Genomic DNA, 16,694 nt, shown 5'->3' on the forward strand with positions numbered 1-16,694 from the left:
GCACATAACAATAGAACAATAGTTAACTTCTAACAGACAGCAGGTAAAGGTGGGAGAAATTAAAAAGAATTATATAACACATCATTCCTCATCATGGATGCCTTTGAGTACATACTTTTATTTTCATTTGCATTAACAGGATTTTATTTGTAAGGAGAAAAATAGTATGCAGAAGGACATTATAGGATGGTATAGTATTGATCACTCCTAATCCCAGGGGACCTCAGAATGTTTCTTCTTTTCTTATTTGATTGGTATAGCCTGTTTCAGAGATGGAACATTCCATGATGGAACGTGTTGCATGCTCCTAGCTAGAACGGATTGTGACTCTCCAGTTAACTCTCCTTTTCCTTATTTTTAGGCTGGTGGTTTGTAAGTACCTTGGATGAACAAGGATGGGTCCCTGCAACTTGCCTAGAAATCCAGGATGGAGCCCAGGATGAATTTTCAATGCAAACGGAAGAAGGTGGGAATAGATCAAGACACTTTCAGAATAACCCAAATTATGTCTTATTTTATTCTTTGAAGCATTTGAGCCCACGTAAAATGTTCAGGGTAATGTTCAGAGAGGAAATACACCAAATACTTGAGTGCTAAGAGAGTGCTTTCAAGTGAGTCCCTATATAGTTCTCTTGCCCATAGCCAGTTTTCATGAAGAACAAACGTCACTTAGTTTAATATTTTTGGCTGAAGAGGCTGGTTTATTGGAATGCTCATTCTTCATAAGGTTTAGCACTCCATTCAAAAATTACACCAGACTTTGGCATAAAAAAAAAACAAGCTCTAATTAAGGCTCACAAATAACGAAAAACAGGACAGTTCATGCTTATCCCAGGACATAGAATCTGAACAGGAGTTAGAGTATTAGTTAACTCTGGAAAACCATATAAGCATCTCCTGTCCCACAGCTGATCAGGTTTATAGCCTGCTTAGTTTAAAATATATTACATTAGGTAGTCCTTGTGCAGCTGCTAGGCACTTTCCAGTATACCCGCTTAGATGGTTCTTTGGATAGAAAGATTTTAAAAAGTCCTTTTGAAGACAATTTCTGAAGTAACCCATATTTTCATGTGGAACTCTTCCAGAGTGCTTGTGCATGTCAACATGCAGTGTGAATTGAGTGAAAACTTGTTTTAATGGACTGATATGGAGAAGGGCATGGGTCTGTTATTAAGGAAAGTCCACAATGAGTAGGGCATTTTGAGGATTTCCATTACCCAAGTAATAACATAATTATACAAATGTCGTAAATTGCAGTGGAAATTTGGTTTGCTGAATATAATGTCAGTTGCATTTAAGGTGGGTAAAACTAAAATTTTACTATAGTAATTTTTTTTTTAATAAAAAAAGGAGATGCATTTTAGTGTACCATTTTAATAATCAAACTGCTCAAGTCTCTGCCATATACTGGGGAGGAAGCAAGACATATTTATATACTGTAAACCACAGTAGATAGCTTTGTGTGTTGAACAATCCCAGATAATTGAGATTTTTTTAGGTAAACCATGGTTAAATCATATTTTAGTGTGTTATGTGGATCATGTCTTTGTTAACCTTATTGTGGCATTAACTATTCTTTTTAAAAAGGTAAACATTTCCCTCCTTATATCCTGTTTTGTGCCTTTCCTGCTTCCCCAACATGCTCATCTCAGTCCCATGGAGATACTGGTCTCTTCCCAGACATGTGGGTCGCCGTCGGACTCTTGGGGACTTGTACACCAGTGGATGGGGTCAAGGTGGATGCCGTGGAGATCTCTTTGTGCTTTCTTCTGTGCTTTAGACTATCCTTCTCTATGTTTGCATGTGCTGTCCACTGTGGTGATTGCCTGCTTTGTTGCATGCAGTTTATTTCTTATTGATATCCAGGGTGTCTAATTCCTTTATACATTGCTTGTTGTAACTGTTAAATTCTCTTCCACTTGTGTGTGTGTGTCCTCCTTTCCGTTCCCTTGAAACTTCTTGAGTCCCTCATTATGAGAATCTTATTTGGTCCTAACTGGGGTTAAATGCATTTTGACTTTTTAAAAAAAAAAAAATCTGCAAGTTAAATGTAAACTTCATCAGTCACTGGTGATAATTACTGGGACTGCAACAGACATCGTAGGGATCTATGGGAGAAGGTAAATTCTCACACGTTGCAATGCTTGCTGCAGTCCTAAACATTATCAGAATCATTTCCCTCACCCCACTCTACCCCATCCCCAAAAAGCTGGTACAATTTGAAATGTTTAAAAAAATAAATAAATGTAAATGTGCATTAAAGTCACATTTATTTTGAGCTTAAGTTGGCTTTTTTCCACAGTCCATTGAACATAGTTCACAACAGATCTAGAAAGGGAAAAATGGTCAGTATAGAACTACTGGATGTGATGAGGCACTTCAAAGCATCACATAATTTTCATTGCAGTAAGATTTGCTTGCCTTCAAATGATCATTTTTGCTAACACTCTGCTGAAGAGCTTCTAAATTCTTTTCAGCCTGTAGCTAAAACAATTGCCATACCTCCCTGTCAGGCGCTTTGGCCACTACCTAAAATTAAAAAGGATTCCAAGCATGTTTCTCCTAGAGTTTTCTTTATTGAGATTTGTTGAAAAGAAAAGAACAGGGTTATAAAAATTACAGGAACTGAACAGTTTCCCATTCAGAACAATATATCCCTGTGTACATTAGGGCAAAACTTCTTTGATTTTCTTCCTGAATATCCATCCTGTGATCCAGCAGGCAAGAGGTAAGGAATCTCATGTCATCCAGGCATTTTAAATCACCTCTCTTACAATCCATTGGCATTGGCCATGCTAACTGTGGCTGATGGGAAGTGAAGCCAAAACATCTGGCTGGGAGAAATTTGCTTATAATCCTGCATTTCTGCTGGAGATATAGATCCTGCAGATCCAAAATGCTTACCTCTGAAATGCAGTTAAGGTTCTATCCTGTAATACTCTGATCGCTTACAGTACTACAAGTGGAAAAGTTTTGATAAAATTTCAGCGTCTCCTGCCAGTAAGATGGTTTATCTGTATTAAATTGATTTCAGTGGAATTGATTCCAGTCTATGTACTGGGCATGTCTAGAAATGGGAAATCAGTGTGAGATGTAGAGGAGTGCTAATAGTAGACTGTTTTGGAGGATGTTAGCTGACATCAGTTTGAAGGTTTATACCGGTCTGCTGATGTTCAGTATTTATAATATCATCTTTCCTCTATTTTGTAAAAATAAAGTGGCCCTACTCCATTGACATGATGTTCTTGCACCTTAGCTTAGCTGGCGCTTCATTTTCCCTTTTAGAGAGAGTTTTATACTAAACAATCTCTGTGCTGTGTCTGAAATTCTGTGAAAAGCAATCCTTGGTATTTGCATAAAGGGCCAGTTTCCTACAGAATAGCCCACTATTTAAGAGATGGGCATTAGTAGCTAATAGCGATAAAGAAAGTGTTTGCATTATTTGTAAGGTTAATTGTGATGTGTCCACTTTGGAAGAAGAAATAATTTACTGGGAAAGCAATCTTAACATGGCCCAGCAATTATTGCAGCTATGACAAATCTACTTCCAGGATAACTTAAGGAAAGAAACTACAGAATTGCATAGTATTTCTACCTACAAGAGTTATGTCTCTTATTCCATTGTTCACATAAGTAGATCATTTGAGTGAACTGTCATTGGTCCTGATAAGATTGCTAAAATGACATCTGTATTGAAGCATCTGGTACTTTCTATCTGACACTTGGAATAAATGAAAAAATAGATCATGTAGAACTGATTTGTTCATCTGTCAAACCAAAAACAAATCATCGCTGTGTCTTCTGGACTATCAGGTCCCATAAATATCCATTTTTGTGTGCCTGCTTCAATTAGAAAAATGACATAGAGGTTCTCTGGAAGGCATTGTGGGGCTACATTAGGCCTGAGGAATAATATTACAAATTATGAAAATCTGACTTTAAAAGGCAGTGTTGGGGTTTTGGTGACCCGTGTCAAAAGGACAGAATCCTGAATCAGTTGATTCCACTTTATTGTGAGGGCCAATTCACTGTGTTAAATTATCTGAAGTGTGTGGATTTTCAGATTACTTCTAGCAAATTTTGATTTGTTCCCAATTATCACTTACCTTTTCTCTTCTCTCTTTCTCTCTCTCTCTCTTTTACTGTTATATTTCTCTTTGAATAGAGGAGAAGTATATGGTGATCTACCCTTACACTGCTCGGGATCAAGATGAAATAAACTTGGACAAAGGTGCTACAGTGGAGGTGATCCAGAAAAATCTGGAGGGATGGTGGAAAATCAGGTATGTTTTCAGCCATGATTCCGAGAGGGTTAATGGAAAGTAGACACTTTAGATCATAAGACCCAAGCTACTCTTTAAGTTGTTCCATTGTTTTGTAGCTTTCATCAATGAAGGGATAGGAGAATAATCTTCAAGTGTAGAGATATGCAACCCATAACATTTCATTCTGCTTCAGGAAGATAAAAAATAACTCTGGTCTAGAAAAAGAGGGTCAGGCACACAAAACCTTTTCATTTTGGTCTTAGGTTTCCCTGGCATCTTATAAAGGCAAATCCTCACAGAATTATGAAGAGATGGTCTACTACCTCAGTATAAATTCATTATATCTGTAAAAGGGGCAATGGGTTGTGCTGAGAAAATTGGAGGGTTCAGATACATGTTTGTGTATGCACTGTTACTCTTCATTCAGGAGGTTTCGGATGTGAAGGAAATAACTCCTAAAGTATTTAAGAATTACCTTTCACTGAAATTGCATTTATATTCATTTTAAAAATGATTTATTTCTTCATCTTATATTGTAGGCAGAAAAGAATATATAGTAGCAGGGACCTGGAGGGAAGAAAAACCCTCAAATGCCTACATAAAAAGCAAATAAATGCTGAGAAGCAATAATTACATAGATGCTAACATTTTATTTTATTGCATAGGATTTCAGATTTCAGAAGAAAAGCAAAATCCTGGAATTTTACAATCCCTTTCTAAAATGTAATGTCAAGCTCAAACCAATCTAAATCAATGTGCACATTACAAGGAATAATTTGGCAGAAATATTTTGAAGAACACATTACTACTAGATTCTGCTTGTTCTGGCCAGATATTATATTTCTTCTAAAAATCCAGGTGATAAAATTAATAATTAGAATGGACATAAAGAATAGCTCAAAATCTGTTAGTTCAGTCTTATTGGAATAATGTGGCACACTTGATTCCATTAAATGGAAAAAAAAGTGAAAGTTAAAACAGCAGAAGCTGGATGTAAAATCTGGATGTGATCTTATTCAGCTGCAAATGGACTGGACAATTGGAAGGGAATATGGTTTGAATGGGGAATACAGAGAAGAGCACCTCTCTGCGAGAAAGGTTCTGTACAATCCTACCTTTGGTCTCAGATCTAATAGTGTTAAACTCCTTTATGTGCCACATTCAAGGCTAGAATGAAATTTTAAAATGATTAGGGGGTTTGCTGTAAGATAACATTCATCAAAGTTTATACTGTTCAGCTTGATATAGATTCTAGAACCATATCCCCTGGCCCCAGGAGGACTGAATCTTGAAGACTTTCTTTAAAAAAAAATAAGAAAAATCACTAGGAAAAATTTTCTCACACTTCCCATGTTAAGGTTTATTTTTGTTATTACTTTTCATTTAAAAAGAACAAAACAAAACTCTACCTGGGATAGAAGTCTTCAACCTAGACTTACAGAATGGGTTACTGGATGGACCTTCATCTAAGACTTATTACTACAAAAGCCTTCCTTTGATAGCTGATAATTAGCACCAATTAATCAGTTTGATATCTGTTCTAACCACGTTAGTTATAATACTTGATGTTGGGCCATCTTGCAACGGGATGCAAGAGAGGCAGATTCCCATGTGCTGGAACAGTTTGCTGTGTTTACCTCTTCACCTCTGAAGATTATTGCAACATTGGATATTGCAATTATGAATTCTTTTGTGCTTTTGTCTTCACAACAATCTTGAGCATCTTTATGTGAAACAATGGATAATAATTAAGCAGCTATACATTTGTAATAATTAAGCAGCTACATATTTGTATATCTCTATACAAATAGAGATGCTTATCTATTGTTAAGAACTTGCAAGCTACCCAGTATTTTGGGAAAACATGCCAGATACTTCCAAGCAAAATAAAAAAGGTAACATCTTAGTTCAGATTATCATTTTAGAGCTGAATTTGGTTTTGCTTTCAGGCACTGCTGTGGATGTGATTGCCTGTGTTTGGGAATTTGTTGACCATGGTAAAAACTTGACAAGAGATCAGATGATTTGTATTTCTTTAGATATCAGGGTCAGGAGGGCTGGGCCCCAGCATCTTACCTGAAAAGAGGGAGTGGAGACATACTTACATCAAAACTGGGATCCACAGCTTCAGCCCATTCATACGCATTGGACATGGATGGACTTTCTCGGCAGCAGAACTCAACAGGTCGAGACAAGGATGGGCCGAGTAACCAAAGGGATGGAAAATATGATGGTCGCCCATTGCCCAATGTGGACCTTCAGCGAAGTAAGTTTGTCTATCTTTATCTATCTATCTATCTATCAAATTTGTGACCATCCATCTCGTTGAAATGACTCTGGGCAGTTTACAGCAGAGATAAAATCAATTAAAATACAATATAAAAACCATCTTAATAATAAGTAAATTCCAAGAATGATGGTGAATTGGTGAATAACACAGGGAATGTCATCAGGGCGCTAACCACCCCCAGGGATGATTAGAAGTCCTAACGCCCCATGGTGGGGAGTTGGGAGCGATGAACAAGGTGTTTCGTGTTTTATGCTTTTTGGAGAAAGCTGGTCAGTCAGGTAAAAGCAAGAAATCTTCATGGCTCTAGAGTTGGGTTGTCCATCCTTCTTTGAGCTGAGTGTTGCAGTTTGCTTTTGACTGGCATGCAGGGGTTCCTGCAGTCCAGTGGTGGCTAAGCCAGGACAAATAGTAGATTTGATCTAATTTTAAATTTACATTAACCTAAATTTAAAATAGTTAATCTAATTACACCCAAAGTATTTAGTAAATTTTCCATGCTGGCATAGTTTTCTGTGGTACAATCAAGTTAATGTAAATTTTAAGAACGATTATATTAGAAGTGCCATATTGAGAATATGGAACAGATATAAACCCAGACTGTGCTTGAAAATGCTTTTATGGGTCTCAGCACAAGAAGCATTTTACAAGAAACAGTAGGTAAAGAAAAATGGTTTGTACAAATGATGAACATGTAATTGCTAAAATGGATTAAATTTTATTGAAATTTGAAATGGAAGAAAAACAAATAAAAGAGTGTATGATAAAATGGGCTAAGAACTTTGTACACAACATACCAACGGAACAGTGGGAAAGTACAGTAAGTGGTTAAAAGGATTGAAATGTACATTGTTATCACTTAAAAGAGAATTTTAATAACATGATGTACTGTTGGTACACAACTCCAGAAAAATTGTCTAGAATGTATAAAGGTGTACTTCAAATTTATGTTGGAAATGTGGACAACATGAAAGGTAATTTTATCATGTCTAGAGGACTTGTAAAAAAGACAGAAATTTCTGGGTTCAAATACATATCATGAATTTTAAAGATCAACATTCAACTGAAACCAGAATTTTTCTTGCTGGGATTAATGGACAGTCAATTAGAAAAGAGCCGTGGAAGATTATTTTTATATATGATAACTGCTGCAAGACTATTATATGTACAAAAAAGGAAAGACTCTGAAATACCCACAATGGAGGAAAGGTTGGTAAAGATGACAGAACTAGCACAGATGGCACAATTAACCTGTTCGGTTAGAGAAAGATCAACAACTACATTTATTAGTGACTGGAAACCCCTTACGGACTTTTTGCTGAAAAAAGAGAAATATGAACTTGTTATTTATGGGTTTGAAGATTAGAAAGGCTAGCTTATGGAAGAAGGAAATTATGATGTAACATTGGAGAGAGGGGGCAAAGTAAAAATGTATCTATAACTACTGTAATCTTTTCCTTTTCTAATTCTATTTTCTTTTTTCACTATTCTTCTTTATCATCTTTATTTTCTCTTATGGTTTTTACTTTGTTAAAAATTTCTTTAGTAAAAATTATTCAAATAAATAAATAAATTTTTCATCCTCTCATATTAAAAATTCCACTTTGGCAATACTGTTTGGGATCATTTTCTGAATTGTATGCAGTCCTGCTGTACAGGTAGTCCTTGGGTTATGATGCCAGTTAGGACCAGGAACTCCGTCACTAAGCGACACAGTCATAAAGCACAATGTCACGTGACCACATTGCTTAGCAACAGCAATTCCAGCAGTCCTGGTTGCCATTGTTAGACAAGGATCATGTGGGTCATTAAGCAAGGACCTCATGTGATTGTGACTTCTGACCTCCTGCCAGCTTCCCCATTGACTTTGCTTGTGGGAAGCAGGCAGGAAACATTGGAAATCATGATCACAGGACCATGGGGACACTGCGATGGCCAGAACTCTGAGCACCTGTCATTTGTTCCCTTGCTCAGTGCTATTGTAACTTTGAATGGTTGCTGAATGAATGGTCATAACCTGAGGACTACCTGTAGAGTAGTCCTCTTAGTTTATGGTTCTGGAATCCACTTGTGTTCCTTTCATGCGAAACCTTCACCCCTCCCAACTTTTTTTGCTCCTATAACGGAGGACTGGTTGGAACATACTGTAGGTAATAATTCTATTCTTTAACTGGGATGGCTGCAAGTCAGCCCTACGAGGTAGACCAGACCAAGAAACCAATGCCATATAGCTCAGGACTATTTTTATTGTAACATATCTTGCAAGTCTGACTGTGTTTTCCCCCTCCTTCCCTTTATCATCATGTGAACCAGGGAGGGGCTTGTTTTTTTTTTCTCAAGTTATTTTCTTGGCCCAGGTTCAAGCTCTGCTTATCTGACCGTTGCCTTGGTAGCTCTCTTCCTCCTGTCCTTCAAGGTCATTCCCTTGAACCTTTGTAATGGATGTCTGGATATTAGATGTTTTCATCAAGGGACACAAGCATTCCACTGTTCTTAGGTTATATATGAAGAAAGTCCTCATCTGCTTTCTCTCTCCCTTCCTCACTGCCTTCCCCACCCTGCCTCTGTGGAACTCAGTGGAATGCTCAGGGCATCTGATCAAAGATCTACTTACTAAAAGAAAAAAAACCTGGTCAGATGAATTACTGTTGGGAATGAAATGAATCAAGGAGACTGCCTGGTTGCAGCACATGGGCAAAAACAGATAGAAATGCTATAGATATAATTTCTCAAGCTGAAGTAATGGGGTCTTGTTCAAAATGTTTCCTGAAGCACATTTTGAGATCTTTGAAGCACATTTAAATACTTTTTTGACAGAGTCACCAAAGATGAGGCAAAGACCCCCTCCTCGTCGAGATCTCACAATAGTAAGTGTTCCTTCCAGATGCATGTAAGCAGTCTGATAACAACTAGTCAGATAGAACAAAAGAAGCTAAGTGGGAAGATAAAAGAGACACAGGTCTTGCTACATCTTTTATGTTTGCATAAATCCCTATGTCCAAAGCATATGTCAGTTAAGGAGGGAATTGGCATGTGTAATTTGCTTTTCCATTTAAAAATATAGGGAGTAAATAAAGTTCAGCATGGTATGAGTTTTGTTCCCAAGGCATTTAATTGGGCGGGGGGGGGGGGTTGTCATCTCCTTTCATCACTTGCTAAGTGACCCTGTAGACCCTGCAGATGGAGGCTGGAACGCATAATGTGTGGAGAATTGCTTTTGGGGGATGGAAGATGACTAATGCATGCTTTTTATGTTCCTGCCATAGCCCCGTTGTCTCAATCTGCCAAAGCCTCCTGTGCCCCCACAGGTGGAGGAAGAGTATTACACCATTGCTGATTTCCAGACCACCATCCCTGACGGCATCAGCTTCCAGGCAGGGCTGAAAGTAGAGGTGAGACTAAGTCTGGTCAGGCCCATCTTCATAATATTTGGATTCTTCCACACAGCTTACTATAAAACACACTATGAAAGAAAAGCCTTTTACATTGGTATAGTATTTCCACTTACCCAGTTCTAATAGGCTGTGTGTTTTGTATTTAATCATCGTTTTCTGATTAAATTTGTTCTTTGTTGCAACTGTTCCCCCCTCAATTACTTGAGTCAGAGGTATGTTCCAGGAAACAAGATGCTGCTTCTCTCAATTTAAATTTGACAAGAATAAAAGATGTCCAAACAAATCAGATTGGAAAACGTTCACCTCCAGGATGCAGTACTAAGACTCTTCTGGTGTTGGAGTTTGAATCATGCCCTTATATGACTTTATAAACACAAGAGGGCTGTCCTCCCTGACCCGAACCTTTAGCTCTGGAGAAAGGTGCATCAAAAGAGAGGCAAATTTTCTGTGCTTCCATTAACTTGAGGAAATGGAGGCCTTTATCTTTGTCTGCCATCCATTCACTCCTAAATTATAGGAGAATTTCCTCCTTTTGATATATTCCTGGGTTTAAATTCAGAAGTGTGAGTATTGCTGATTCTGTGAGTGGTATCCTGGTGGTCCATGTTTACAGGTGGCTCAATACTGACATCTAGCGACTGCTTATTTTCTTGTCATATCAGAGATTCTTGTACCACATGCAGAAGTCAGCTGGGACCACTTCTTTAGATGCCCTGTACATGCTTAGATATGTAAATTTTTCAGGAGAACAACTCATTTCACAATCAGTAACATAAATCATCTGGAAATGCTTGATTATCACTTGGGCTTGCATCATTAGTACTTTGGCCATACCCTATATCGTACAGAAGCTAGATGTGCTTCTCTGAACCTTCAGATGTCCAGATGAATTCAGTAGCAAAGATTCTATCAAGCAGAATTTAAGGAAGATGCAAATTTCAGCAGCTCCTTAACTTTAATTCTAGATGATGATAAATGCTAACAATTGTACCTTTGTTAATTAAACCAAAAACAATATTCATGCTGTAGAGAATATAATGACACGGAACTGAGAATGTAATCTTTTATTATATTAGGTCAGTGCTATAGAATTAGAATCAGTAATGCCATTTTAAATGGGAAACACTCTATGTTATGACCTGCATTACTGCTGTCTTAATCATATTACATATGAATAGTAACCTAGTATTAGTTTATGATGATGAATCTGAAGGCGGAAGATGGATGGCTAGTTGTATGTTTTGTGGGGGGGGGGGAGACCAGTTAAAACCTTAATTCTAAACTTAATCTCACACATTTTAGGTAATGCAGCTGTTACAGAGTTCTAAGCAATGGTGGCTTTATTTCCTTCTCCAGGTAATTGAGAAGAACCTGAGTGGTTGGTGGTATATTCAAATTGAGGAGAAGGAAGGCTGGGCACCAGCTACTTTTATTGACAAATACAAGAAAACCAGCAATGCATGTAGACCTAATTTCTTGGCACCATTACCGAATGAAATGGCACAGCTACGGCTTGGTGACAGCACAGCAGAGAACAGCTCTAATGGGGACTCTGCTGGGCCATCTCGACCTCTGCCTGAAGCGCCACCTAATGGCACTGAATATGGAATCAAATGGAAAGGAAAGGAGACTTCCCAGGATGCTTTGCCTGAGAATAGTGATGCTTCTTTGTGTGTTGGGTATGAGGAAATAGGTGATCGGGATATGGAAGAGAAACCGAGTCTTCCTCCAAGGAAGGAATCCATAATTAAGTCAGAAGAGGAGTTAATGGAAAGGCAAAGGTTGGAACAGAGGCCACCTCCAAAGCCTCCTGGCATGATTTTACCTGGGATTCCCCCAAAGCAAACAGTCCCTCCAAGGGATAACAAGAAGCCAGAGCTCAAAACAGAGAAGGGCAAATTGTTCCAGTTGAAAAATGAAATGGGTCTCGAGTGTGGTCATAAGGTTTCTCCAAAAGAAGTAAAGAAGCCAAACCTCCGGCCCATAGTCAAGCCAACGAAACCAAAGATTGAGCCCCCAGAGGATAAGCCTGAGGCAGCTACCCCAAACCTTTTCCTGAAATCCAAACCTCAGATCAGACCGAAGCCAGCACCTGCCTCTAGGACAGATCCTCCTCAGTCAGAGAATAAATTAGATCTTTGCAATCTGAGGAGCAAACTCAAGCCTGCAAAGGCTCAAGAGAAGCTGTCAGAACAGGACCCTGTGATTAATGAGAGTGCCTTCAGTAACAGTGGACTTCCAGTAGAATCTTCTGTCAAATCTCAGGAAAAGCCAAATGTAGAGATTAGACCTCCCTCTAGACCTGACAGCCAAATCTTTAAGGAAGCTCCTTTCCCCAAAGTTCCTGTGGGTTCCTCAAAACCGGGGGAGAATGAACCCAAGAGCAGCTTTCCAGTACCTAGGGAACCCCCTCAACGTCCGGTAGTACCTCCCAGAAGGCCTCCCCCCCCTAAGAAAGCTAGTGTGCCAGCACCCTCAGCTTCACTTGCCCCCCCTGCAGAACATAAAGTCACACAGAAGGAAGTGCCTGAAGTCCGAGCTGTCCCAGTGTCCAGCCGGCCAGTGTTGGTTCCGCCAAAAGCCAAAGCTTTCTTGCCATCTCCCGGCCAAGATGAAGCCAAAACAAAAGGCAGCTCAGGCCAAAGGCCCTTACCCAAGCCTGTGGAGAAGGAAAGAGCATCCGTGCCAGTTACCAACCAGGATATCTCCAAAGAAGCCCTCTACGTGGCTGTGGCAGATTTTGAAGGAGATGAAGAAACCAGCAGCTTTAAAGAAGGGACTGTATTTGAAGTCCGTGAGAAGAACAGCAGCGGCTGGTGGTTTTGCAAAATCCTCACAGCAGGGCCGTGTTGGGAAGGCTGGATTCCTTCCAATTATCTCCGAAAAAAGCCGTAGTCCTGTTGTGGTCTTTGTGTTACAGCAACTCAACAATCCCCATTTAGTACTGCAATATTTAATTAGCTTATTTATAGTTTTCATAAGGCCAACTCTATTCAAAACAACAAAAAGCAAAGTACCTGGGATACCAAACATTCCAATTTGGGTATGTCTCCAAAATGGATTGCAAGAGGAAACATGCCTTTATGTAGTATTATAACTAGGCTACTCTTTCTTCTGTAGGTAACTCATGTCCTGAACATTTTAAAAGGAATGTTCCCCCTTCTGCCCACCCCCGCCTCTTAAAACCTTACTTGGTTTCTCTGTGGTATAGATCAGCCTGGCTGAAAGGAGAGGCTGATGAACATCTCAACATATTAGGCTCCATTAGGCCCCCCTCCAGGGAAATGGAGAGGGGACCTGTTATTTAGTAGCTTGGAAAAAAAATAAAGTCAGTCCCACTAGCCAAAGAAGGAAAGGGAGAATAAGAGAGCCACTCTTCTGGCTGAGTTTTTTTTTTAATGTCACATGCCATTTAAATATAATCATGGGCTAAGAAGCTTCATGGCAAGGAGAATACATAAGTAATACGATTCCATAGTAAGTACTTAGGTGCAAAGAGCTATCCCAGTTGCTGCTGTTGGTTTTTTTAGTCTTCGGTCTGTGTGTTTTCCTCTGATATGAACAATGCCTCTGCCATAGCTGCCTCTTATATGACAGCCAGTGCTTATGTAAGCACCATGTTTGAAATTCTCTGCACTCTCTGCAGTGCAGATCTCTGTATCCCTTGGATTTTTCAGTATCCTAATCTCATTTCAGTAGACACAGAGAGGGCATGGCATACAGGTCGCCTGTGTCCGTACTATTGGTTATAAGCACGGTCAATGGATTGGTGCTGCTCTTTTGAGAATTGCACTGCCAAACTTCTGCCTGCATCTGCAAATACATCTTCTAAGCCTTCTAGAGTTAGGTCCTTATTTCCTAAATCTAGAAGGTAACAGAATGGGAGCCCTCCAGGGTGTACCAAGCCTTTCTAGTCCTTAACAGAGTTGGACTGAAGGATATTTACGAAGGATTTACCTCACCCCTATTATCTCTTCCTCATACAGTTTGCTGTGAGACGTTTTCAAAAAGCCTGTTTCCCTACTTTTGTGTTTCTTTAGAAGGTGAGCCAAAATGGTAATGCCTTTTGGAACATGCAGCCAGCCTAAAAGAAGAGCACACTCCTAAGAGCTGTGTGAACTGTTTGAATTATCTTAGGCGAGGCCTGTTTAAATCCTGGTCTCCTAGTGACAGGTTGTGGCAATTTCAGTGCTATGAACTGGATTTAGAAATGTGTCATGTCATGCTCCATTTAATAGGACGTATTTCAATTTTGGAGCTCCAGCCAAGAGGCAAGAGATTCATAAATATGAAGATATCTGTGTGGAACTTGTTCTTCTAAAATATGTAGGGACCAGCTTCTTTCCTACTCATTACTTGTATATACTTAAATGGACAAGTGTGATGAAAATAAATGTGTGCATACTTTTTAAATTTTTTTCATTTCATCTAAACGCCCGAGGTGTGAACATGCCAAAAAAGTTATGGCTTCTTGCCTATAGCCAGGCATGTTTTAAAGCAACTGATAATGCAGAGATTTGGATTACAAAATTTTCAGTAATTCTCACCTGTTTAATTAAGTGTGGTTCTAGAGTATAAGTGAGAATCTGATATGTAGAAATTAACCATACCATTTGTATTGAAAAGATTTCAACAGAAAAGAAAAAGAAAAGACTCGTTTCTAAAAGGTGATACGACATTTGTATTACAGGAATTTGCCTAGTGGGCTCCCATGAGCTGAATCTCACTAATTTGCTGAAGTTAAATCAGCTTAAGACCAGCTCTAAATTTTGCCTGTGAAAATCAGTTCCTGGAGTTTAAGTGGCTGCATTTTTCTCAAAAGCAGGTTGGTCTGACTATTGCTTAGACAGATACAGGACCTCTAATGATAGGGATGTGATTTATATGTCCACCAGATATGAGATTGACAGAAGTCATTCTGAGGGACATCCTGCTACATAAGAATAGAAATCTTACTATTCATTTGTCATGGTTGACCTTGCCCTAGTTTTACCATCAGTCTCTTGCTACTGTTAAGCAGTGATTGAACCATTTGCTTTTCTGCAACATTTGTTCAACACATATCTATCCCTTAGTTTCCCCTCTTGGCACTATTCAGTATGTGATCTAGCAACATTACAATATTCATTTCAAAATCTATGCCTTTATACTTAAACAATTGGTTTAAGTTCCTTGTTCTTTTCTTCTAAGAAAAGAAATGTTCCTTGTACAGTATTACTTACCCATATCTGATCCTAACCCTATTCCTAAAAATGAAAACATTCCTAGAGTAGAAATGACTAAAAACTCTTTCTACTATTTCTTGTTGCTTTCATATTTCTTTCTTGAAAGACTTTTCTCAGAAAACAGACTGAGGGATCAGGATGGTCTGGGCTAATAAAGCACTCTGATTGAAAGGAAGCCATTACAGTACCCATCTGTGCCTCACTTTTTATATTACATGGGATAGAACCAATTATGAAGACCTGCCTTGCTGGGATATGAGAAGAGTTGTTGAGCTAGTACATGTATTTGCCTCAACACTTTGTTGCCTTATGCCAAAAGGTATATCATTCTGAAAAGGATAACCTGATGCCATAACGTGAAACTTGCCCCATTACCTGCTTACTTTCCAAGTTCATTGACCACGTATCTGTTGGTCTATGGTCTACTATGGTCTACTAAAGGATATTCTTGTATTCCAATGTCAGTTTCCTAGCCTTCTAACTGGGATTTTCTTCAATGGCCTTAGGCTCATCCACTGTCTTTAAAAGCCTGTTTTAATGTTTAATGTTATGTATCGATCTGTATCAATCTGTACGTTAATTGGGTGGGATTTATGGGGAGGGGATTTTTGACAAGGGTAGATGTAGCTTATGTAAAATTCATGTATACTTCCAGCATTAAAGGCTAGGTGATTGTTTGTGTGTGTGTGTTTTTTTTAACTAAAGAAATAAAAAAATAGGCTTGACTGGTTTCAAGCAGAATTGCCACAATGCCTTTTTTTTATTATTCTTCCATGTATATTTCTTGGCAGATGTACCTGTGTGTGTGTATGTGTGTTTTACAGCAGCAAAGGCATAATTAGGTGGTTGGGATGTGATGCTATGTTTCAAGCACATGATTTGCACAGATTCCAGAGGGTCTGTGATTAGATTTTCAGGGATGAAGTGGTACTCTTCAAGTGTTTTATTCAATAAATGAAATCTGAAATGGTTGCTGTGGAAGAAGCCACAGCATGCAAGCCATTATCAAGACAATTGCGCTTGGGCCCTTCTTAAAATCAACACAGGGGATCTAAAAGGACAGTAAGGTCACCTGAGATCAAGTGGGGTGGGTTATATGAATTTGCAGGTGATTCCACAGGTGATGGTGAATTCAGTTAAGGAGGAGCTGACAAACAATTTTGGAGATATACAGTAGTAGGTGGCTTGGAGAAAGATGAGGGAACTCCAATATCTTTGGAGCCTGTCATTCTTTAAAGCTTGCTCCTACAGAATGGATTACAAGTGAGAAGAGTGTTTGTGACAAACCTGACAAATGTCTATTGTATAACCTTTACCAAGGCAAAAAATACACAGCTTATGCCCATGGAAGGGTAGGGGTGTGGGGAAAATTAATCTCACAAGGCAAAATGGGGTCTTAGAGTCATAAGGCTGACATCTCCTCCTGTTACCTACATTTGGCCAAAGAGTTGTAGTGACAACTTCTAAATTTTGAAGAATCGCTGAGAGATTAAAAAAGAACAAGGTAATTCTGGTAAAGCAG

At 38.8% G+C, this 16,694-nt stretch overlaps 1 protein-coding gene across 4 annotated transcripts in view; it reads left to right on the forward strand.

Annotated features, from left to right (window-relative positions):
* SH3PXD2B (SH3 and PX domains 2B) overlaps nucleotides 1–15,913 on the forward strand; it is a 130,496-nt gene extending 114,583 nt beyond the window's left edge. For 2 of the 4 annotated variants that reach the window (XM_088133677.1, XM_088133678.1), the window contains 7 exons: nucleotides 362–466; nucleotides 1,653–1,736; nucleotides 4,166–4,283; nucleotides 6,305–6,531; nucleotides 9,370–9,419; nucleotides 9,819–9,944; nucleotides 11,304–15,913. In XM_088133677.1, coding sequence (XP_087989803.1) covers nucleotides 362–466; nucleotides 1,653–1,736; nucleotides 4,166–4,283; nucleotides 6,305–6,531; nucleotides 9,370–9,419; nucleotides 9,819–9,944; nucleotides 11,304–12,842 — 2,249 coding nt within the window. In that variant the 3' untranslated portion in view covers nucleotides 12,843–15,913. The remainder of the gene's footprint in view (nucleotides 1–361; nucleotides 467–1,652; nucleotides 1,737–4,165; nucleotides 4,284–6,304; nucleotides 6,532–9,369; nucleotides 9,420–9,818; nucleotides 9,945–11,303) is intronic. The other 2 variants (XM_088133675.1, XM_088133676.1) reach the window with 1 other exon arrangement.
* The last annotated feature ends 781 nt before the right edge of the window (nucleotides 15,914–16,694 follow it).

Source organism: Python bivittatus, unplaced genomic scaffold, assembly GCF_059951505.1.
Source record: "Python bivittatus isolate LINGU-HERP-01145 unplaced genomic scaffold, Pbiv_v1 ctg000080_np1212, whole genome shotgun sequence".
NCBI classification, from domain to species: domain Eukaryota; kingdom Metazoa; phylum Chordata; class Lepidosauria; order Squamata; family Pythonidae; genus Python; species Python bivittatus.